We start from the raw sequence: 24,886 nt of genomic DNA on the forward strand, positions 1-24,886 counted from the left end.
TGGCGAAAAGGGACCAGAGACGGTGAAAATCTACAGCTGTGAATGGGCTTCCTGGACAGACGGCACAAAACACAAGCGGCCGCTTGTTAAGACGATAAACTGAGTTCTTACCTATAGTAATTGAGTTCTTGTGTGGTCCACTCTAGGAACCTGTTCAGAGGTAGGTCACCGAGTAGGTCTCTCTAAATTTGACAAACCAAAGAAATAAATGGGAGCTTTTGAGTTCAATGAAATGCATGCAAAATATTGGGGGTATACGCTTTTGAGGGTTTCAACTGTGAAAAATGTGTGTTTGAGTTTCAATTAAAAAAATGTTCAAGGAATGAGTATATTTAGGTGGTTTACATGATTAACTTTCCTACTAACCTTATTTAAAAGTTGACATTGCCAAAAACTTGGCATGGCCGATTTTACAATAAGAAATCAGCCTTTTTGGACGCCAATTACATTGCAATCCACGAGGAGACTGCGTGGCAGCCTGACCACCTATACATGAGTGCAGCATCAAAAAGGACCTTAAGTTTTAATGCAAGCTAGCAACATATATACACACACATATATATATATTTTTTTAAATCAATCTTCACATAATCACTAGTTAAGCTAGAAATAGCATCAACCATGTGTAGTTACCTAGCTTGTCCTGCGTTGCACATAATCAATGAGGTGCCTGTTCATTTATCATCGATTCACAGCCTACTTCAACTTCGCCAAACAAGTGATGACTTAAAAGCGCATTTGCGAAAAAAGCATAATCGTTGCACAAATGTACCTAACCATAAACATCAATGTATGTCTTAAAATCAATACACAGAAGTATATATTTTTAAACCTGCATATTTAGTTAAGATAGTCATGTTTGCAGGCAATATTAACTAGGGAAATTGTGTCACTTCTCTTGCGTTCAGTGCAAGAAGATTCCGGGTATATGCAGCAGTTTGGGCCACCTGGCTCGTTGCGAACTGTGTCAAGACCATTTCTTCCTAACAAAAAGTGTAATTAATTTTCCAGAATTATACATAATTATGACATAACATTGAAGGTTGTGCAATGTAACAGCAGTATTTATACTTCGGGTTACCACCCTTTCAATAAAATACGGAATGGTTCCATATTTCACTAAAAGAATAAACGTTTTGTTTTAGAAATTATCGTTTCTGGATTTGACCATATTAATGACCTAAGGCTCGTATTTCTGTGTGTTTATTATATTAAGTCTATGATTTGATATTTTATAGAGCAGTCTGACTGAGCGGTGATAGGCAGCAGCAGGCTCGTAAGCATTCAAACAAACAGCACTTTTCTGTCAAATGGTAGAGAAATAGTTGACGCGTCATAATTCCTATAATAACTACAATAACTGGGAATATTGAAGACTCATGTTAAAAAGGAACCACCAGGTTTCATATGTTCATGTTCTGAGCAAGAAATTTTAAAATTTGCTTTTACTATTATTATTTTTTACATGGCACATATTGCACTTACTTTCTCCAACACGTTTTGCATTATTTACACCAAATTGAACATGTTTCATTATTTATTTGAGACTAAATTGATTTTATAAAGTTAAAATGAGTATTCAGTCAGTATTGTTGTAATTATTATTACCCATACACAATTATTATTAAAAAAAAAATTCTTTAAACAACGGGATCGGTATTGAAAAATCATAACTAAAAAATAAAAATCGGTCGACCTCTAATCTCTGGATTACATCTTCAAACTAAGGACAACAGTGGTATGGCATTCCTGACAGAGGCGCGTCCATGACGACGCAGGTAAGATAATGTAATGTGAGCTAGCTATCGCTAGACTATCATATAATCACACTTTTCTAATTTTAACAGAGAGTGGTTTAATGTCAAGCTAAAGTGTACTGTTAGCTAGCTAGTGTTAGCTGGCTGGCATTAGTTTCCCAGAGCCGTTTGCTTTTCTAGTTAGAGTAATGTTTGCTAGCTAACATCGGAACCTGGTTGGTTAGCTCCCAGCACTGTGGTATTGTTGCCACTTTGTTGATTGTTGATTAACTAGCCAACGTTAGCTGGCTGGATCGTTAGCTAACAGTACGTGTGTGGTCTTAACAGTGTTCACTTTAGCTTAAGACATATAGCTAGCTGGGTTTACTGTTAGCTAGCTAGTGTTAGCTTGCTGGCTCCCTAGCGGACATTATTATTCGTTTCCCAGAGCTGTTTGCTTTTCTAGTTAGAGCCTAATGTTAGGCAGTGTTGGCACTTTGTTCATTGTTGTTTAACTGGCTAATGTTGACAGGCTGATTAGCTAACGTTTCTTGAGTAACACCCGTTGAATATGGCCGGTGTCAGTAAACATCTGTAAAAAAGCATAATGTAATTGTTTCCATGTTATCCAGAGGTAAACAAATCAGTCAGAGCATCAAGTGTGCGTTCCGAGAGCGAAACGAGATGGGTGGGGCTAAAGCTTAAGAGGGTGTGAATGATGCTGAATGGGTGTAGACAAAGAGCTCTTCACTAGATACCAAAACACAAAGGGAATTCTCAAAAGTGAGTTTACAAGTTGATCATCTTTCAAAGCAGAATTACTTTCCCATTGTTCCTCATATGCAGTGTATTATATACAATTGTGTAGCTCTGAGTCTCTACTTTTATCCAATGTATACAAAAAAAAAAATTCTAATCCAGGTGGTGAGTCACATATTAGCAGCCCATGCTCGTTGTAGCATATTTAGATAACCCTGCTTTTTACAATTTCATCACGGTCACAATGAAATATCTCAATGGAATTTCCCCACTAATTGCATTCAGAAACGAACATATGCACATATACGCGCACAAGGCAGGAGGCTATGAAAAAAAAAAAAAAAAAAAAAAAAAAAGGAGAAGTGGTGCGCGCATATGTATTCGCCCCCTTTGCTATTAGCAACCTAAATAAGATCTGGTGCAACCAATTACCTTCCGAAGTCACATAATTAGTTAAAGTACACCTGTGTGCAATCTAAGTGTCACATGATCTGTCACATAATCTCACTATACACACACCTGTTCTGAAAGGCCCCAGAGTCTGCAACACCACCAAGCAAGCAACACCATGAAGACCAAGGAGCTCTTGGGTATTAATCAGAGGCAACAAAGAGACCAAAGATAAACCTAAAGGAGCTGCAAAGCTCCACAGCGGAGATTGGAGTATCTGTCCATGGGACCACTAAGCCATACACTTCACAGAGCTGGGATTTACGGAAGAGTGGCCAGAAGAAAATAAGCAAACATGTTTGGTGTTCGCCAAAAGGCTTGTGGGAGACTCCCCAAACATTTTGAAGAAGGTACTCTGGTCAGATGAAACTTAAATGTAGCTTTTGACCATCAAAGAAAACACTGTCTGGTGCAAACCCAACAGCTCTCATCACCCCGAGAACACCATCCCCACAGTAAAGCATGGTGGGTGCAGCATCATGCTGTGGGGATGTGTATCCATCAGGAGGAACTGGGAAACTGGTCAGAATTGAAGGAATGATGGATGGCGCTAAAAACAGGGGATTTCTTGAGGGAAACCTGTTTCAGTCTTCCAGAGATTTGAAGATGGGAGAGAGGTTCACTTTCCAGCAGGACTGCTAAAGCAACACGAGAATCTGTGGTATGGCTTAAGGATTTCTGTACACCAGCGGAACTCATCCAACTTGATATTTTATTAGGATCCCCATTAGCTGTTGCAAAAGCAGCAGCTACTGTTCCTGGGGTCCACACAAAACATAATATCATTAGACAAGAACAGCTCAAGGCCAGAACGACATACCTTCTTAAAAAGGCACAAGTAGCCTACATATCAATGCATACACAAACTATCTAGGTCAAATAGGAGAGAGGTGGTGCCACAAGGTGTTGCTTTATCTGTTTTTTTGACACCAGTGTTTGTTTATTTGAGCAAAATGAGATTGAAGGAAGTTCAATGCAATAAGGGCTCTAAATAATACTGCACATTTTCTTGAATTTGTTCTGGATTTGGGGATGTGGAAAGACCTCTGGTGGCATGTCTGGTGGGATAAGTGTGTGTGTCAGAGCTGTGTATAAGCTGACTATGCAAACAATTTAGGATTTAACACAATTTAGGATTTTAAAAAAAAGTTGTGATGCAGTCAGTCGCTCCTCAACTCTTAGCCAAGAGACTGGCATGCATAGTATTTATCAGCCCTCTGATTACAATTAAGAGCAGAACGTGCCGCACTATTCTGGGCCTATTCTGCAGCTTAACTTGGTCTTTCCTTGCAGCACTGGACTAGAGCCTGCTGAACTTACTTTTTGGAGTGTGGAGTCAAAAAAAGCAGAGTATCTATTATGGCTAGACCTTTTTATTTTATTTCACCTTTATTTAACCAGGTAGGCTAGTTGAGAACAAGTTCTCATTTGCAACTGCGACCTGGCCAAGATAAAGCTTAGCAGTGTGAACAGACAACACAGAGTTACACATGGAGTAAACAATTAACAAGTCAATAACACAGTACAAAAAAGGGGAGTCTATATACATTTGTGTGCAAAAGGCATGAGGAGGTATGCGAATAATTACAATTTTGCAGATTAGCACTGGAGTGATAAATGATCAGATGGTCATGTACAGGTAGTGATATTGGTGTGCAAAAGAGCAGAAAAGTAAATAAATAAAAACAGTATGGGGATGAGGTAGGTGAAAATGGGTGAGCTATTTACCAATAGACTATGTACAGCTGCAGCGATCGGTTAGCTGCTCAGATAGCACGTTTGAAGTTGGTGAGGGAGATAAAAGTCTCCAACTTCAGGGATTTTTGCAATTCGTTCCAGTCACAGGCAGCAGAGTACTGGAACGAAAGGCGGCCAAATGAGGTGTTGGCTTTAGGGATGATCAGTGAGATACACCTGCTGGAGCGTGTGCTACGGATGGGTGTTGCCATCGTGACTAGTGAACTGAGATAAGGCGGAGCTTTACCTAGCATGGACTTGTAGATGACCTGGAGCCAGTGGGTCTGGCGACGAATATGTAGCGAGGGCCAGCCGACTAGAGCATACAAGTCGCAGTGGTGGGTGGTATAAAGTGCTTTAGTGACAAAACGGATGGCACTGTGATAAACTGCATCCAGTTTGCTGAGTAGAGTGTTGGAGGCAATTTTGTAGATGACATCGCCGAAGTCGAGGATCGGTAGGATAGTCAGTTTTACTAGGGTAAGTTTGGCGGCGTGAGTGAAGGAGGCTTTGTTGCGGAATAGAAAGCCGACTCTTGATTTGATTTTCGATTGGAGATGTTTGATATGAGTCTGGAAGGAGATTTTACAGTCTAGCCAGACACCTAGGTACTTATAGGTGTCCACATATTCAAGGTCGGAACCATCCAGGGTGGTGATGCTCGTCGGGCATGCGGGTGCAGGCAGCGATCGGTTGAAAAGCATGCATTTGGTTTTACTGGCGTTTAAGAGCAGTTGGAGGCCACGGAAGGAGTGTTGTATGGCATTGAAGCTCGTTTGGAGGTTAGATAGCACAGTGTCCAAGGACGGGCCGGAAGTATATAGAATGGTGTCGTCTGCGTAGAGGTGGATCAGGGAATCGCCCGCAGCAAGAGCAACATCATCTCTTCCCATCTTTGTAACTATTGTAACTATTGAATCTATATGTTTTGACCGTGACAGTTTACAATCTAAGGTAAAGCCAAGTAATTTAGTCTCTCAACTTGTTCAACCGCCACCCCATTCATTAACAGAGTCAGTTGAGGTCAAGCACTTAAGGAATTATTTGCACCAAAATACAATGCTCTTAGTTTTAGAGATGTTCAGGACCCGTTTATTACTGGCCACCCATTCCAAAACAGACTACAACTCTTTAAGGGTTTCAGTGACTTCATTAGCTGTGGTTGCTGATGAACGACATGGAAGGTGCATTCCACGAGCCGCTAGCGGAGTGGAACTAACCTTCCACTGAGTTGCATTATTTTTCAGAGAACGCAGAGCCCCGAGTAGATTATCCCTTTCATGCCATGACTATAATTGAACACATTTGCCAAAGGAAATGTGTTCAACATCCACTGAAGTAGCTAGCACGTTTACTAGATCACTACAGTATTAGTAGTATGAACGCTCCAGATCAAAACTCTAAACCTACAACCTAATTTTGACAAAAAAAATTGGACCAGAGAGAGGGGCCATGGTTCTTTTTCCAAGATATACGGAGGGTGCTCTAGCAAACAAACAGACTTGAGGACACCATGCAATTGAGTGAGTAGTGTTTGGTCTCATGCTATTTTGAAAGCCTAGAAGAAAAATAAAGTACATTACAATTATATATTTTAAAATGTGGACTGAATGCGGAATGAATGCAGAGTTAAGACACTGGCAATACTAAAGTGCCTATAAGAACATCCAATAGTCAAAGGTTAATGAAATACAAATGGTATAGAGAGAAATAGTCCTATAATAACTACAACCTAAAACTTCTTACCTTTGAAAATTGAAGACTCGTGTTAAAAGGAACCACCAGCTTTCATATGTTCTCATGTTCTGAGCAAGGAACCTGAAACATTAGCTTTCTTACATAGCACATATTGCACTTTTACTTTCTTCCCCAACACTTTGTTTTTGCATTATTTAAATCAAATTGAACATGTTTCATTATTTACTTAGGCTAAATTGATTTTGAGGTATTATATTAAGTTAAAATAAGTGTTCATTCAGTATTGTTGTAATTGTCATTATTACAAATAAATAAAAATCGGCCGATTAATCGGTATCGGCTTTTTTGGTCCTCCAATAATCGGTATCGGCATTGAAAAATCATAAATCGGTCGACCTCTACTATGCATAGATGACAGAGTGTGGCAGTGGTGAGGGGGGCAATGCAAATAGTCCGGGTAGCCATTTCACTAGATGTTCAGGAGTCTTATGGCTTGGAGTTAGAAGTAGTTTAGAAGTCTCTTGGATCTAGACTTGGTACCGCTTGCTGTGCGGTAGCAGAGCGAACAGTCTAGGACTAGGGTGGCTGGGGTCTTTTTAGGGCCTTCCTCTGACACCGCCTGGTATAGAGGTCCTGGATGGCAGGAAGCTTGGCCCCAGTGATGTATAGGGCCGTTTGCACTACCCTCTGTAGCGCCTTGCGGTCAGAGGCAGAGCATTTTCCATATCAGCCAGTCAGGATGCTCTCGATGGTGCAGCTGTAGAACATTGAGGATCTGAGGACCCATGCCAAATCTTTTCAGTCTCCTGAGGGGGAATAGGTTTTGTTGTGCCCGCTTCACAACTGTCACGGTGTGCTTGGACCATGTTAGTTTGATGGTGATCTGGATACCAAGAAGCTTGAAGCGCTCAACCTCCTCCACAGGATCCCCATCGATGGGGGGGGGGGGGGGTCATCTGCAAATTTAATGATGGTGTTGCAGTCATGAGTGAACAGGGAGTACAGGAGGGGGCTGAGCACGCACCCCTGAGGGGCCCCTGTGTTGAGGATCAGCGTGGCGGATGTGTTGTTACCTACCCTTACCACCTGGGGGCTGGCCCGTCAGGAAGTCCAGGATCCAGTTGCAGAGGGAGGTGTTTCATCCCAGGGTCCTTAGCTTATTGATGAGCTTTGAGGGCATTATGGTGTTGAATGCTGAGCTGAAGTCAATAAATAGCATTGTCACATAGGTGTTCCTTTTGTCCAGGTGGGAAAGGGCAGTGTGGAGTGCAAGAGAGACTGCATCATCTGTGGATCTGTTGGGGCGGAATGCAAATTGTAGCAGGTTTAGGGTTTCTGGGATGATGGTGTTGATGTGAGCCATGACCAGCCTTTCAAAGCACTTCATGGCTACAGACGTGAGTGCTACAAGTCGGTAGTCATTTAGGCAGGTTACCTTAGTGTTCTTGGGCACAGTCACTATGGTGGTCTGCTTAAAACATGTTGGTATTACAGACTGACAGGGAGAGGTTGAAAATGTTACTGAAGACACTTGCTAGCTGGTCAGCGCATGCTTGCAGTACACGTCCTGGTAATCCGGCTGGCCCTGCGGCCTTGTGAATGTTGACCTGTCTAAAGGTCTTACATCGGCTGCGGGGAGTGTGATCACGCAATCATCCGGTACAGCTGGTACCGGATGATTGCGTGATCACACTCCCCGCAGCCGATGTAAGACCTTTAGACAGGTCGACATTCACAAGGCCGCAGGGCCAGCCGGATTACCAGGACGTGTACTGCGAGCATGCCCTCATGCATGTTTCTGTGTTATTTGCCTCGAAGCAAGCTTAGAAGTAGTTTAGCTCATCTGGTAGGCTCGTGTCACTGCGCAGCTCTTGCCTGTGCTTCCCTTTGTAGTCTGTAATGGTTTCCAGGCCCTGCCACATCAGAGCCGGTGTAGTATGACTCGATCTTAGTCCTGTATTGACACTTTGCCTGTTTGATGGTTTGTTGAAGGGCATAACGGGATTTCATATAAGCTTCTGGGTTAGAGTCCCGCTGCTTGAAAGCAGCAGCTCTACCCTTAAGCTAAGTGCGAATGTTGCCTGTAATCCATGGCTTCTAGTTGGGGTATGTACGTACAGTCACTGTGGGGACAACATTGTCAATGCACTTATTGATGAAGCCAATGACAGATGTGGTTTACTCCTCAATGCCATTGGAGGAATCCCGAACATATTCTAGTCGGTGCTAGCAAAACAGTCCTGTAGCTTAGCATCTGCTTCATCTGACCACTTTATTGATCTAGTCACTGGTGCTTCCTGCTTTAATTTGCGCTTGTAAGCAGGAGGATGGAATTATGGTCAGATTTGCCAAAGGGAGGGCAAGGGAGAGCTTTGTATGCATCTCTGTGTGGAGTATAGGTGGTCCGGAGTTCTTTTCCCTCTGGTTGCACATGTTACCTGATGAAATTGCTGAACAATATGATCTTGTTGCCATCTGATGCACATTCAGATGTCAAATCAGCACTGCAGAACTCTCCCTGTCCTATGCTGTGCCTTGATTGTATTACTGTTAATGATATCTGGAAATGTGCATGTACACCCTGGCCCATCTACTGTTGCTAGACCCAATTCTAGACCCACTTGTGCTCTGATTTCTGCTCTTGTAAAAGGCTGGGTTTTCTGCACGTTAACACTAGAAGCTTACAACTTAAAATGGATCAATTGAAAGTGTGGAATCACAGCGCCAGTCCAAATGTGTTGGTCATTACTGAGATGTGGTTAAGGAAGAGTGTTTTGAATACAGATGTTAACCTTTCTGGCTATAACCTTTTTTCAGCAAGACAGATCTACCAAAGGTGGGGTAGTGGTAATCTTTACCAAGGATCACCTTCAGTGCTCGGTTGTCTCCACCAAGTCTGTCCCCAACAATTTGATTTGTTGGTTTTAAGCATTAAACTATCAAATAGCACTTCATTGACTGTTGCAGGGTGCTACCGTCCTCCATCAGCACCAGCCTGTACACTACCTTCCTCTAAGCGTTCTCGTAGCCCCTTACACAAGGTCAATTTGTCCTGCTTGGTGACCTAAATTGGGCCATGCTTAAACCACCTGACCAAGTCCTAAAGCAATGGGACTTCCTAAATATTGCTCAGATTATCACCAATCCCACAAGGTATGACTACAAAACACCCAGAAAAGCATATAAAGGAGAGTAGCCTCACAAATAATGCTGATAACACCAGAATAGTACCTTTCTGCAATGACCTTAGAGATCACGGTTTTACAGCCTGTGTTCGAAATAGCTGATCAGTGAAACGACCCGTCCTGATTTGTCATAGACGCTTGCTAAAAAAACTTGAATGAGCAAGCCTTCCTTCATGACCCCGGCCGCTGTAAATTGGTATAGAATCAGCTTGATCAGCTAACCCCAAAAAGTTCTGGAAAACAGTTAAAGACCTGGAGAATAAACCCTCCTCCTCACAGCTGCCCATGTCCCTTAATGTTGATGTGGTTGGTAATGTCAAGAAGCACATGGCTGAGCACTTCATTAAGTCAGGATTCCTATTTGACTCAGCCATTCCTCCTTGGCCGTCCAACATTTCCTAATCTCCCACCCCTTCGAATGAAACTATCCCCAATGTTTCTCCCTCTTTTTCCCCTACAAAGTTTCTCCCTGCAGGCAGTCACTGAATCTATGCTAAAGGAGCTCCTTAAACTTGACCCCAAAAAAGCATCTGGGTCAGATGGTTTAGACCCTTTCTTCTTTAACGTTGCTGCCCTATCATCGCCAAACCTGTCTCTCCTTTCTGGGGAGGTTCCGATTGCTTGGAAGGCAGCCGCCGTTCATCCTTTACTTAAAAGGGGAGATCAAGCTAATCCTAACTTTTATAGGCCTATTTCAAATTTGCCCCGTTTATCAAAAGTGTTGGAAAACTTGTCAATAATAAACTGACTGGCTTTCTTGATGTCTATAGTATTCTCTCTGGTATGCAATCTGGTTTCCGCTCAGGTTACGGATGTGTCAGTGCAACCGGGCCGGAAAAGGAGTATTGGTGTCTCTGAGGTGTCTTTGGCCTGGTTTGTTAAATACCACTCTCAGAGGGCAGTGCATAAAGTCAGGAAATCTGCTGTCTCAGCCACTGCCTGTCACAAAGGGAGTGCCCCAAGGCTTAATCCTAGCCCCACGCTCTTCTCGATTTACATCAACAACATAGCTCAGGCAGTAGGAAGCCCTCTCATCCATTTATATGCAGATGATACAGTCTTATACTCAGCTGGCCCCTCCCTGGACTTTGTGTTAAATGCCCTACAAAAAAAGCTTTCTTAGTGTCCAACAAGCTTTCGCTACCCTTAACCTTGTTCTGAACACCTCCAAAACAAAGGTCATGTGGTTTGGTAAGAAGAATGCCCCTCTCCCCACAGGTGTGATTACTACCTCGGCGGGTTTAGAGCTTGAGGTAGTCACCTCATACAAGTACTTGGGAGTATGGCTAGACAGTACACTGTCCTTCTCTCAGCAGATATCAAAGCAGCAGGCTAAAGTTACATTTATCCTTGATTTCCTCTATCGTAATCACTCCTCTTTCACCCCAGCTGCCAAACTAACCCTGATTCAGATGACCATCCTACCCATGCTAGATTACTCTCGAGCAGCTAGATGTTTTTTACCAGTCGGCCATCAGATTTGCCACCAATGCTCCTTATAGGATACATCACTGCACTCTATACTACTCTGTAAACTGGTCATCTTCGTACACCCATCGCAAGACCCACTGGTTGATGCTTATTTATAAAACCCACTTATGCCTCACTCCCCCCTATCGGAGATATCTACTGCTGCCCTCATCCTCCACCCGTCCTGCCAGTCACATTCTGTTAAAGGTCCCCAAAGCACACACATCCCTGGGTCACTCCTCTTTTCAGTTCGCTGCAGCTAGCGACTGGAATGAACTGCAACAAACTCAAACCGGACCATTTTATCTCAATCTCTTCATTCAAAGAATCAATCATTGACACTGACAGTTGTGGCTGCTTTGTATGACGTATTGTTGTGTCTACCTTCTTGCCCTTTGTGCAGTTGTTTGTACCATGTTTTGTGCTGCTACCATGTTGTTATGCTTTGTTGTCATGCGTTGCTATGTTGTCGTCAGTCTCTCTTTATGTAGTGTTGCCTCTCCTTGTGATGTGTGTTTTGTCCTATATTTATTTGTATTTATTTTTAGTTCCAGGCCCCTCGTCCCCGCAGGAGGCCTTTTGGTAGGCCGTTATTGTAAATAAGTTGTTCTTAACTGGCTTGCCTAGTTAAATAAAATAAATAAAAGTAGTTGCCTTTGTAACCAAACAGACTTGCTAATTTAGCTAATCATCAGTCCAAGCTTGCCATTATGAAAATCGAAATCAACAATGCCAATAATATTTTCAATTCAAAAGCAGCTCAAATAGAAAATCTATTTTAGACATTGAATTCTACCCTTATGATATACTGTGTGTTATTTAGCAATATTTAAAAAAAAAAATCTAACTGGCCAAGTCAGTTAAGAACAAATTCTTATTTACAATGACTGCCTACACCGGCCAAACCATGACGACGCTTAGCCAATTGTGCGCCGCCCTATGGAACTCCCAATCGCGGCTGGTTGTGACACAGCCTGGAATTGAACCAGGGAGTCTGTAGTCGTCAAGATGCAGTGCCTTAGCACTGCGCCACTCGGGAGCACCGTATAGGGCCAATATACCACAGCTCAGGGCTGTTCTTATATGACACATCAAAGAGTGCCTGGATACAGCCTTTAGCAGTGGTCAATTGGCAATATACCAGAAACCCGGAGGTGCCTTATTGTTATTATAAACTGATTACCAATGTAATTAGACCAGTAACAATAACTTGTCATTCGTGCAGTATACGGTCTGATATACAACAGCTTTCAGCCAATCCGCAGTCGGGGCTTAAACCACCCAGTTTATAAAGGGAAATAATGCACTTCAATCAAATCAGAAACAACGTATTCAACAAAGCCGTGGTACTCAGAACGCACACTGGACGCTCTAGCCGAGAAGTAGGGTTTATCCGAGCGTTCTGACCTCACAACTGCACTCAAGCTAACTGGCTAACGTTGGCTAGCTACTTCCAGACAAAATGAGAACACCCCTTTCATATTATCCAGAGCGTTGGTGACTAACTGTGCTGCTGGCAACAATTATATTACGCTATTTTTGCCGAAGTTTACTGACACCCACGATTTTCAAGTGTTGAGCCTTCATAAATTAATCAGTTATTCTGCGCTCTGACACTCAGACGAGTGCTCTGAAATCGGAGCAGTTAGCCAGAGCGAATTTACATACTCACCAATGTAAAAGTGTATTATTTGGCAGCGTTTGCCGGTATAGCTAGCTAACATACAATTATTTAGAAAACATTAGCAAGAATTGACATTGCCATCAAACGGAGAATGTGTTCAGCAGACATAAATATACACAATATGTAAAAAAAAACAGTTCCTCGAAAGGTCGATCTCAAACTAAAGCAGAGATAGGTGATGGGCCATAGCAAGCTATTACCAGACTTGGTTTGAATCCCCCAGTATTCCCAATACAAACTGATCATGGTCACAGAGAAAAAAGGGACACATTTAATTTTGCCACTGAAAATACATAGTGCAAGAAGTTTACGTTATTTACCTATTTGGAGTTGAAAATGTGATATTTACGTTTCCCTGTGAGCTACGTCGTTGTATAACGCTAGTAGCAACCAATTCTTTACAATGTGGTGCTATCTGCACTAGCTAGCTAACGTAGACAACCGTACTTACTAGTGGACCGGGTATCTGGGCCCGGTTACCCAGAAACATATTACGGGTAAGATCTTAGCTTTAAAATGCTTTTGTGTAAACGGGCCCAGATCTGTTGCTGGTTACCTAACAGGCTACTACAGTAACTAGCTAGCAGTACGTCGTTTGACATCTGTCGTGTCGGCATCGGGGATTAGTAAACCAACTAGCAGTTTTATAGTTGGTCTTAAAATATAACTTTTTATCGCATTATATAGCTACTTACATTTGCTTTGAAGACACCCTATGCGAACCCACACTGACATTCACACACGAGACCCGGAGAAGGCTAGCACGGCTAACATTAACTTAGCTACCTTATCAGAGTCGAGTTCGGGGTCAGCCTGGCTCAGTCGGTACAGAAATGATTTCGGATCTCGGCACAGCGTCTGTCGTGTTGTTAAGAAATAGGTTCCCCCCACGTTCAAGCGAACCCATTTGGAAGCCCCGTTAATGGGTGACTGGGGTTTTTCCCAGGGAGAATGAGTCAAACAGCTCCGATAAACGGAACCACAAGTATCGGCGCTGTTTTCTGCCATCCCCTCTTCTCTGCCCTCCGGTATGACTGAGGCTGTTGACAGGAAACCTCTCCAGTTAAGTAGGCTGTCTCCACTCCATCCACAGGCGATACCACTCCTTTCCCTCCACCTACTAGCTGTCTACCACTCCACTTTATCAACAATAACAGAATATGCATTGGACCAAAAGCAGAATTATTTCAGAAATATAAAATGACATAACGCATAAAATCCCTACCATATTTATATTGTTAAAAAAATGTTTACACATTAAAATCAGGTGGATACAGTATAACTTATGATTGACCAGCTAGCCCTGTTGGAATGGTAATGTACGCTTTCTTACAAGCCTTTTATATTGTATAAATGTAACACTATGCAGAAAACTGATGGAAATATACATTTGTAATGTTTCAGCAGTCATGTATTATGTCAGGTTGTAACAGAAGACATGAGGCATGGTATTATTGTATGCCTAAATCCCTACATGCTTTAATTACTGGACTACCAAGCATTACGTGGAAAATTCATCATTCAACAACTACTGACCTAGCGCACAAACAATCAGAGAGAATGAACAGAATCATTAAATTATCAGAAATATGATTAAATCACTGAGCAAATAGAAAATGTATATGATATAGTAAGAAAAAAGCTGTAAAATATTATAGTTTACAATAATTATTCACATTCAAAGGCTTTACATCTCAATACATACACAACATGGCCCCTGAACATGACTTCAATCCAAATATGATTCATATATTAGAATTTAAATAACACAGAATGAACTAGAGGCTAAACAATAGCCATCAAATAACCTTATACAAGAATAAAAATACAAAAACTGTATCCTAATATCATTGCATTACTTGCTTCAGATTTCAATAATACATCGTCTGTACATCACAGTTCTCGTCGGTTACAAACCAGGTAGAGTATTACATACACAATGTAACCGACTTGCCGCCCAACTTGATTTAAAAAAAATTCTAACAAGAGAAGCAAACACTTTCTATAGTGTTTCCTTACTTTAGAGACAGATACAGCAATTTCATCTTATTTGGATCAGATACCCTTTAGTTGATGTTCAAGCAAGTTCAGCCAAGCCAGAGGCTATTATTCACCTGCTCCAGTCGCACACAGACTAAGAGCTGGAGGAATATCCCTCGAGAGGACCTTAAGGTAATGTCAGAATTTAAAGTATTACTATTATACATATCTCTTAAAAAAAAAAAAAAAAAAAAAAAAAAAGAGCATAAGTCAAACCGATCGATACATATTGGGCCAGGTGTCATGTTGTAAAAAAAAAAAAAAAAAAGGACAGGGACATTCCTAATGAACCTTGATAACCCAACGAGGCAAAGCTGACAACTTTCCCTGGGACTACAGCTGTACTATGATTGCTTCCAAGAAATGATAGTATTGTGGATGTAACTCTTGAAGCTTTCATTATCGCCAAAGATGTTCATAATGGGGTGGTCAGCATTCTGTTGTTTTAAACAGGACACACTGAAGATTAACCGTCAATCCAACCAAATAAAACAAAAATTATTCAAACCACAAAGAAATAGCCAGTGAATGGTAAAGAACAGCCAAATAATTCAGTATTATTATCTATGGTTGCCAATGCAATCAAAATACCCACCTTAGCTTTAATAAAACTATATCTCCAGTGCCCTGGGAGAGAAGCAGACAATGCTATGCTAAAGAAAATGTCCGTGCAGGAAAGCTAAGCGAGTCTTATGATAAGAGTACACGCTAGTGGCATGTTCACCCCCCCCCCCCCTATTTGCAATGTAATGGTTTACTTTTAGGGACTGTCCTCACAGTCTCAGTGTATGGAGAACCACGCTGAAGCAATTGAGTGCTATTCATATCTATGCCTCACTTTGGGGACCAGCGCTCTGCCCTGAAACATTAACATACAGACCCAAACCGGACTGCAAACAGTAAGTACCAAGAGCGTTGAGAACCAATTCATATATACACTATGTGGACAATGGGGGTCTGACAAAAATATACTTTATTGGGTAAGCGCCTAGTTGCAGTGTGATACTGAACCAGGCACTAGTCTATAGTACATGTGTCGAGTTCAGGTAAAATTACAGAGGGATACAATGTTGGATTAGGATCTGGATTGAGTATCATACTGTATTGGGATAAACTCTAGTGTACGGCAATGCTGGATTGTGTTTTGTTATGGTTGAAGAAAACTAGCCCTTGCACTGAGATGGTCTTAATGGTACCTACACCAGTGAAATTCTACAAAGCCTATCCTCTCCCTTACCCCTGCAGAATGTATAAAATGCCGATGTGCATGGAAGCAGTAATCATCCACATGAAAAAAAAAAAATCATTAAAAGCCACACAGAGCACAAAGAACAAGCAAAGCAACCCTGAATCCCATGGTATTTTTTTCCTATTGGTTCTGCTCATTTCAGAAAAGGAAAATAAACAAGGTCTAGATGCCAGCGTCTCTAAAAGAGTTTGTTTACATTGCGGTGATGAAGGGCCCTAAAGAGGATGTTACTCTGCAATTGGCCTCAGAGCTTGGAGTGGCCGCAGGAGTAAATGCTCTCCTATAGGCCAGGATTCTGGTGCTTGTGATAGATCTTTCTCCACACTTCCTGGATCTTCTTACACCACTTGTCAGCGTTTCCACTGGGATCCATCAGATAGTATGTTCGATTGGGCTGTAAACAAATCACAACAAAGATGAAATAAAAACATCCAAAGCTGAGACAAAGTCAATATTGTTTGACAAGAAACCTGAGGTTATGTAATAATGTTAGTTTGAAATATGATTCAGCTATTAGTGTCATCAAAAAGCGTTAATTGCAGTTCACAATTACCGTGTGGACAAAGAAGGTCTTGAAGTTCTTGGCCTCTGGGCGCAGCTCGGGGGACCAGGGGATCTCCCCCTTCAGGACCTTGTTGACAGGGTCCACGTAGTACAGGTGTGGCCCTTCAGTAAGGAGCAGCTGCCTCCGCCGAGCAAACAGACCCTGCAATGGAGTCATGCGACGTGGCATGAGATGAGCACCAGAGGGAGCTAGTGCCAGGCGTAATGTTCCATACCAGAGGTGGAATTAGCTGCTGACCTAGGATCAGCCTTCTTCAACTCTAACAAGTGAAACTATATACAAACATTGCTCCTCATTGTCAACAATTAAGAATTAGGTAAGTCGAAAAAGACTACTTTTCTGAACTTATTTACTTTGAGTTAAAAACTAAGATGTGGTGTAAAATATTCAATACCACTGGTTTGGCTTCCACTCACCTTCCGTTTATCCACTGGGCCCATTTTCAGGATCAAATTATTCTCAACAAACTGGTGCCTGTGTAAGTCAGTGTAAGGGTTACGAGCAAGTACTTCCAAGCAAATAAAAGCAAAGTGATGTAAACAAAGTCTTTACAAAACGCTCAAAATAACAATTCAACATCAAATTAACATTGTCAATGCAAATGAAACAAATGTGAATAGGAGAGAGTGTTTGAGAGTGGAGCTTACCAGGGGTTCCTACTGGTCTGTTTTTCCAGCAGCAGCTGCTTCTCCTCCTCAGAGAACAGCAGGTCCAGCTCAAACGAGTTGTTGTCCAGGTCATGGATGTACTGCTCGATGTTGCTGCTGGACCTCTGTGGCGCTGGGGGAATGGTCTCGGGCGTGGAGAGCGAGTGGGACGAGCTGGACTGGGCCACCTGCATGCTGCTAAACTGGCTCAGGAGGTCATCGTACTGGGGAAAGACAGGAGATTTGGACAGAAGGTAGTAAAGTTGGTTCAAAGCATGGGATTTTGCATGGCACAAAGATATGGATCCCTTGATGAACAGCATTCTTGAAAAATCATCAAACCACAAAGACATGGAGGCCCGTTACATTTTGCCATGTTCAATGCATGTGTGGAAGTGTCTCACGTTTCCATAGCAGTCCTCGTCATCCTCGGACATGGCTGGCAGGTATGGAGTGAGCTTGGGGGGCGTCTGCACATGGAGGTCTCCCCAAGAGATGGTCTCGAAGAACGGGTGTCCCCTCAGGGGTTCGTACCCTCCCATATCCTCGCAACCAATTCTCTTGGAGGGGTCCAGCGACTGAGAAACAGAATCACGTTCACTGACCTAAAGCCCTCAACTCTTACTACAACTAACTAAACGAGTGTGTGGATGATTGAGAGATACACCATAATATGTATCCTCGTCTGCAGTGCTGATATTACAGAATTACACTGAGTTTATTGATGAAAACATGACCTACCAAAAGCTGTTCAACGAGATCCTTAGCTTTGGGAAAGAACTTCTCAGGGAATTCATACTCCAGCTTGATTATCTTCTGGAATATTAGGTACTCGTTTCTGGTCCAAAGTAAGCACAGAAGTCATGAGGGGGGAAGGAATCCAGAGAAAGGACAGTGAGTGAAGGAGGTAAGAGCTACCCCATAAAACATAATATCCAGATAAGCCTATCACAGAAGATAAAACAAAAAGGTGAAAGAGGCCAAGAGCAGCCATCGTGCTCTACTTACCCAGCTCTGAAGGGTGGTAGCCCAGCCACTAGCTGATAAATTATGCATCCCAATGCCCAGAGGTCAGAACTGAAACACAACCAGTTGATATCAATATAATATCCTATCAGAGAACGACAGACATTCACTAAGTGCATGGGCAAACAATGCATTGGCACAACACTCAAAGGTTCTCAATTGTAGAGTCCCAGTTACCTCTTGCAGGCCGATTTCTCTGTCAGCAGCTCTGGAGACACGTACTGCGCAGTTCCTACAAAGGAGTTTGCTCTTGCTGCTAAACAACAAGAAGGGTATTAACATGACAACACACTCACCTTGAGACTGATCAAATGTGTGTATTAAAAGTAAGAACATTGTAGAATTGTGGAATGTTCAGGTAGAAATAAAACAATGAATGCTTCATGTTGATAAAAGTCTGTACATGTACCTTGTTTGCCATCTGAAGATAACTGCTTTGCTGTTCCAAAGTCTGTTATTTGGATGTGCATGTCTTCGCTCAGTAAAATATTCTCAGGTTTAAGGTCTCTGAAAGACAAAAAAGGAATGTAGTCAACCAACATTTTCCAACAAAGTGGCAGCAAGTTTAAGTCACTTTATTTATACAAATGTACATTTATAAAAATTGATAATCAGGATATAAATTCAACTAAGATAACTTGTAACATATCATTACAGATATACCGGTTCTGACATTACTTACCTGTGAATTATCCCCTTCTCGTGCAAATATTCTAGTGCACAAACAATTTCAGCCGAGTAGAATCTAGTGCAGGTCTCATCAAAAGAACCGATTTTGCGAATATATTTCAAAAGCTCTCCATTCTTAGCATAGCTAAGGCCAAAATCTAATAGCAAGTTAAGAAAAACTACTCATCTCAAAAGAATTAATAAACAAGTAAACATGTTCACCATACAACTAAGACAAGATACGTTGCTAAACAAGTTGGTGATGCAGTCAGGCTCCAAGTCATCATGGTGTGTTTTTAAAGGATACACAACTTCTCATCATCTTGAAAAGTAAAGTACAGTTTGACGAAGAACGGATGATCCAGGTTCGACATCACATCCCGTTCTCTTTTCACGTACTGCGCCTTGTTCTCCTTCATAATATACCGCTTCTCCAAAATTTTTACTGGAAAAAAAAAATACAAGTAAAGTTGAGGGTAAATACCGCACAAAACACAAAGGGATCAACAGCAACGTCACTTGTTTTTACGGATTGTCATAAGTGTATGACACATGGAAGCCAAGATCTTTTAATGCCGAAATTACAACTTACTTGCATATTCTTTATCCGTTGCACGTTCTCTTGCAAGGACAACCTATAAAACATTTTTTTTTTTAATAGACTTCATTCAGAAAGTATCTAGACCTTGAATTTTCCCACATTGTTAGACGTACTGTAAAATTGATTCAAATGTCGTCGTCCCCCAATCTATACACAAAAACCCATAAAGACAAAGCAACAAGTTTAGAAGTCTTTGCAAATGTATAACAAAAAAACAAACAGAAATATGACATTTACATACGTATTCAGACCGTTTACTCAGTACTTTGTTGAAGCACCTTAGGCAGCGATTACAGCCGAGTCTTCTTAGGTATGACGCTACAAGCTTGACACAACTGTATTTGGGGAGTTTCTTCCATTCTTCTCAAGCGCTGTCAGGTTGGATGGGGAGCGTAGCTGCACAGCGATTTTCAGGTCTCTCCAGAGATGTTCGACCGGGTTCAAGTCCGTGCTCTGGCTGGCCAGTCAAGGACATTGAGACTTGTCCCAAAGCCACTGCTGCATTGTCTTGGTTGTTTGCTTAGGGTCATTGTCCTGTTGGAAGATGAACCTTCACCCCAGTCTGAGGTCCGGAGCAGGTTTTCAACAAGAATCTCTCTGTACTTTGCGCCGTTTATCTTTCCCTTGATCCTGGCTAGTCTCCCAGTCCTTCCACTGAAAAACATCCCCACAGCATGATGCTGCCACCACCATGCTTCACTGTGGGGATTGTGGCAGGTTTCCTCCAGATGTGATGCTTGGTTTCATTGGGCCTGAGAATCTTGTTTCTCATGGTCAGAGTCCTTTTGGCAAACTCCAAGCGGACTGTCATGCGCCTTTTACTGAGGAGTGGCTTCCGTCTGGCCACTAACATAAAGGCCTGAAAGGTGGAGTGCTGCAGAGATGGGAGTACCTTCCAGAAGGACAACCATCTCCACAGAGGAACTCTAGAGCTTTGTCAGATTGACCATTGGGTTCTTGGTCCCCTCCCTGACCAAGGCCCTTCTCCCCCGATTGCTCAGTTTGGCCAGGCGGCCAGCTCTAGGAAGAGTCTTGGTGGTTCCTAACATCTTCAACTTAAGAATTATGGAGGCCACTGTGTTCTTGGGGACCTTCAATGTTGCATAAATGTTTTTGTACCCCCCAGATCTGTGCCTCGTCACAATCCTGTATCGGCGCTCTCCGGACAATGCCTTCGAGCTCATGGCTTGGTTTTTGCTCTGACATGCACGTTCAACTGTGGGACCTTATATAGAAAGGTGTGTGCCTTTCCAAATCATATACAATCAATTGAATTTACCGCAGGTGGACTCCAATCAAGTTGAAGAAACATCTCAAGGATGATCAATTGAAACAGGATGCACCTGAGCTCAATTTCATGTCTCATAGCAAAGGGTGCGAATAGGTATGTAAATAAAACATTTTTATTAAATTATACTTTTGCAAAAATTCCAACATTTCTATTGTGTGTATATTGATGATATAAGTCAATTATAGAATTAGGCTGTAACAAAATGTGGAAAAAGTCAAGGGGTCTGAATACTTTCGAATGCACTGTACATTGTTATTAGAAAATATATTTCTACAACTCACTCAGTAGACCACTTCATCCCCAGAGTAAATTATGTGCCAGGTTAACTTAAATTCCATTGAAACTACTCAGTCATTCCTGATCAACTAGCAAGAATTGAAGATGAGTCACTGGAGTATATGACCACAAGAATGCTTACATGTAACAACACCTATCTAGGGCTAATTTATAACTGAAATGGAATGCTGGTCTGCTTACGGTTGAGAAGGAGCCCTCTCCCAGTATCTTCCCGAATTTGAAGTCCTCTGGCCTCTTCTTGCGCGGCTGAGGGGCCTGCTGTGCCCGGAGCTCGGCGCCCAGGCTGGCAGGTTTTCCCGGGGCCCGGGACTCTGAGGTGGGGCCCTCCATGCTGGTACAGTGGCTGCTACTTGCGCCTGGGATGGCAAGTGGCGAGCAGGAGTCCGGCTGATTTCTTACCATTGATGGATGTGGACAGGAACAGATGACCACGCTGGATTGAATGGGCACAACATCATACTGTATGGGAGAGGTGGGGGCATTAGGTGACATTACTACTAAAAGATGAGGGTGAACATGTTGAGGAACGTACTGGGCATAATTGTCTAGACTTGTCTTGTCTTCATTTAACGTTAGGTTGTCATTCTGGCATTACCCTGTCCCTAAACTCTGGGCACTTTGAAAAAACATTGAGGAAACATCTAGGCTTATGCCATGTTCAGTCACAGACAGTCCTTTAAGAATGTAGGTGTGAACAAAAAGTTCAAGCTCTGCTCTCTGGAGGGACTGAGGGCCCCATGAGGAGGCAGGCTAACTCAAGCTCCACATGTGCAGGAAATGCGGAACACATTTTGTTTGAATGCATTCAGTTGTGCAACTGACTAGGTATCCCCTTTCCCCCCTACCAAACCGTCAACATGTGCATAAGGGAATATAATAAAGACATGTTCTCTCGCATAGAGTCTAAACTACTTTAATCCCCACTGCCAGGGGATAGAATTCCCATAGCACCTTTGAGTCATCCTTCATGTTTCCAATTTTATGTCTGGTAGGTGTTTGAAAACAAATCACTGCCTCTCTCTTGCCAATAACTGGCAGGGCTAACAGCCCAAGTAAGAGCAGCACATGTTTGGAGAATTCAGATGGGAAGTTGAGGTGAAAGAACAGTTGTGGGGGGTATGGGCATATCTTTAAGCTGACTGAATATTATATGTACAACCTATGGCATGTTCCACTCCAGACAATATATGCTTAGTTGAGGATGAGGCAAAACGTCAACCTATTCATTTAACGATGTGGACATTCAGCCTTGAAACTGGCTATTTAAGTTCAATCATGACCAGTAAGTGAACTCATACTCTATGTTCACTATTGAGCAATTTAACAACTCAGTGTGGAGATGAATCTTGTGGACAAAAAAAACGTGAAGTAGATGGGATAAAAAAAAATGCAGAACCCAAACCTTTCCCTGGATGAAAAATCCAATTTAAGTCCTCCAATCAGACACCAAATACTCAAGTTTGACGATGCATTTTTTTAAATAAATTACAGACAATATTAACAAAGTTGATTGACTGGTAAACAAAAATAAAATATTATGTGGTGCATTTTAGCTAGCAAGTAACGACATCGTTAACTAACTAATGCTAAAAGCTTGTGAATGTGAGTAGGGACGCCAACGCAAAAATAGGTGGTTTCTTTTAGTGAGCAGCAAGCGTCACGAATTGTTAGCAAGCCAGTCCCTCTTAAAAATTACATTAAAACATACAAGTACGATTTAAAACACCAACCACCGGCCAACGGAAAAGCTTTCAATTCTGAATCCACTGCCAAAATATTAAACTGAGTTAACTAAACGTTAGCTGGCTACCGTCATAGGCCTGGGAAATTAGAAGCTAGGTAGCTACCTAGCGTAGGTCTGTAGCTAGCCAGTTTGGGAAACGGGATTGTTTGTCAAACAAGGTCAGGTGAAATATCGAGTTAGCCAAAGGTAGTCATCCACGAGTAATTGTTATCGGTAAACTAGCTAACGTTAGCTTGCTTACGTTACATCATGTTGATTAGAACATGTAGCTAGCTGGGGATGCAACTTCACGGGAAAGTATCAGCAGTCTGCTAGCAACTAACGTTGTCTTGTTAGCATCCTCGGCTAATTCTATAGCTGAAGCGTCAGGTACTGTATTATTAAACAAGTTAGCTTGCTAAAGTAGCTAATGATGATTGTAAGTTGACACAGCTAACTTACAAGTCCTAATAGTACTTGTCTATTGTACTAAATTACTACTAACAGTAGCTACCTAGATATGAAGTTACTAGCCAAATACCTAGATAGTGTATAATATAAATAACGTTAATGAGTACATTAATTTGTTCGCAATCCATTATCACAGGGTAGCGATGAATATTATTAGCTAGTTAACGTAACGTCGACGCTAGCTAGAAACTTTGACTACGTTAGGAGTAACCGCCAAGTTGGCTTGCTGGCTAGCCAGTTGACGTTACATTAGCTAGTTAACGTCAATTAATTAACAGGAATTTCAACTCACGTTCGCGAGCTAGCATGTTACCTGGTTGCTAGATAACTTAATCGACAGACTTTGCGCGTTGCTAACGTTAAGCTAGGTAGCTAATGCGTTAGTCAGAGGTCCTCTTAACGCTGTTTGGAAATGAGGGCCCAACAGTAACACATCTCAAATGTTGTCTAACTGCCACCATACAATACATATTGGGCAACGGCTTCACATTGACATTTGGATGAACGTTGCAATACTCACAATTTGACTTGTGGCCCTTGCCATGGAAGTTTCCCTCGATTATTTATTTGGAATAAAATAATTACTGAACATCCAATAATGGCTGCCTCTGCGCCTTCATTTTCCAACTGTGACGTCGTTCCACAACAATGTTACCAAAGACAGTCCAGTATGAAGATATGCAGAAACTGCTTCTCCAATAGAAATCCCTCATCAAACGTGTAGGCGATGTCATTGCGACGTTAGCTAGCATAGCTCATGCGCAATAAAACGTCATCGGGGCTAACGGTCGTGTCGCGCCTAACTGCGCATATGCAGGCTGTCCGAAAGGTGCTCCTTGGATATAAAGTGTATTTTTCGTGAATAATTAAAACATGTCAGTTTGTTACTTTCACGAGGTTGTAGTGATGACAGGTTCAACTGTTTAAGAGATTCTCTAATCTAGGTTTTGCCTTTAGAATTTGAGAACGACTTTTCACTTCTCCCTTTGCATTGCAAAAGCCGAGTCTGGTCTGTTGAGTCTGCTTCCCGACGCGTTACTGTAAATATCGCGATGTTTCGCCTGAGTTTGAAAAGTATGTGAAGTTCCTCAAGATGTTTATAACTAATCCCGCAAAGAAGGGAGAGGATCGGAGATGTCGGTTGTCCTTAAAACCGCTAACGGGACAAAGGTAGAAATTGGGTTGGACGGAGAGCGAGGACACCTTAGCGGAAATGGAGTCCCTAGAGAAAGCAAGAACAATATGGTTGTCAGGAGTAGTACAGTATTATCATAAGAACATGTATACTTGGAAAACGGAGGATGAATGGAGGGAGAGGAGGTCTAAGAGAGAAAGGGAAGACGAGGGTGAGCTTGAGTCTGATAAAAATAGTGGGGGAAAAGAGATGGTTTGTTAAAGAAGAATGGTAGAAAGTGTAAGCAGAGGGAGATGAAGACAGGAAGAGAAATGGAAGTGACTGAGGGGAAAGTATCAGAGATCGAGGTTTGCACAGAGGATCAGGATAAAGATGAGTCTGTGACAGTAGGAGTGAAGTTAATAGAAAAAGTGGGCTCTTGCCTTTGTCTGATCCATTTGTGGTTTCAAGGTG

General features: G+C 42.1%; 2 protein-coding genes across 3 annotated transcripts in view; both read right to left on the reverse strand.

Moving 5' to 3' along the window:
* The window catches only part of LOC135523980 (BTB/POZ domain-containing protein KCTD5-like), a 48,642-nt gene extending 34,888 nt beyond the window's left edge, over nucleotides 1-13,754 (reverse strand). The window contains exon 1 of the mRNA XM_064951044.1: nucleotides 13,506-13,754. Coding sequence (XP_064807116.1) covers nucleotides 13,506-13,727 — 222 coding nt within the window. The 5' untranslated portion in view covers nucleotides 13,728-13,754. The remainder of the gene's footprint in view (nucleotides 1-13,505) is intronic.
* A 414-nt stretch (nucleotides 13,755-14,168) lies between these two features.
* LOC135523981 (3-phosphoinositide-dependent protein kinase 1-like) lies at nucleotides 14,169-23,964 on the reverse strand. 2 transcript variants are annotated; one of them, XM_064951047.1, is made up of 14 exons: nucleotides 23,819-23,964; nucleotides 21,285-21,563; nucleotides 19,508-19,550; nucleotides 19,223-19,360; nucleotides 18,929-19,073; nucleotides 18,656-18,753; nucleotides 18,424-18,499; nucleotides 18,229-18,297; nucleotides 17,962-18,058; nucleotides 17,625-17,798; nucleotides 17,221-17,444; nucleotides 16,990-17,047; nucleotides 16,562-16,714; nucleotides 14,169-16,402 (listed from the first exon to the last, which is right to left on the reverse strand). In XM_064951047.1, the coding sequence occupies exons 1-14, from the start codon at nucleotides 23,840-23,842 to the stop codon at nucleotides 16,289-16,291; spliced, it is 1,692 nt and encodes a 563-aa protein (XP_064807119.1). In that variant the 5' UTR covers nucleotides 23,843-23,964; the 3' UTR covers nucleotides 14,169-16,288. The 2 variants fall into 2 exon arrangements, with proteins under 2 accessions (XP_064807119.1, XP_064807118.1); XM_064951046.1 differs by having other exon boundaries at nucleotides 18,424-18,502.
* Nucleotides 23,965-24,886: the final 922 nt, after the last annotated feature.

The sequence above is a fragment of the Oncorhynchus masou genome, chromosome 31, assembly GCF_036934945.1.
Source record: "Oncorhynchus masou masou isolate Uvic2021 chromosome 31, UVic_Omas_1.1, whole genome shotgun sequence".
Classification (NCBI taxonomy): Eukaryota; Metazoa; Chordata; class Actinopteri; order Salmoniformes; family Salmonidae; genus Oncorhynchus; species Oncorhynchus masou.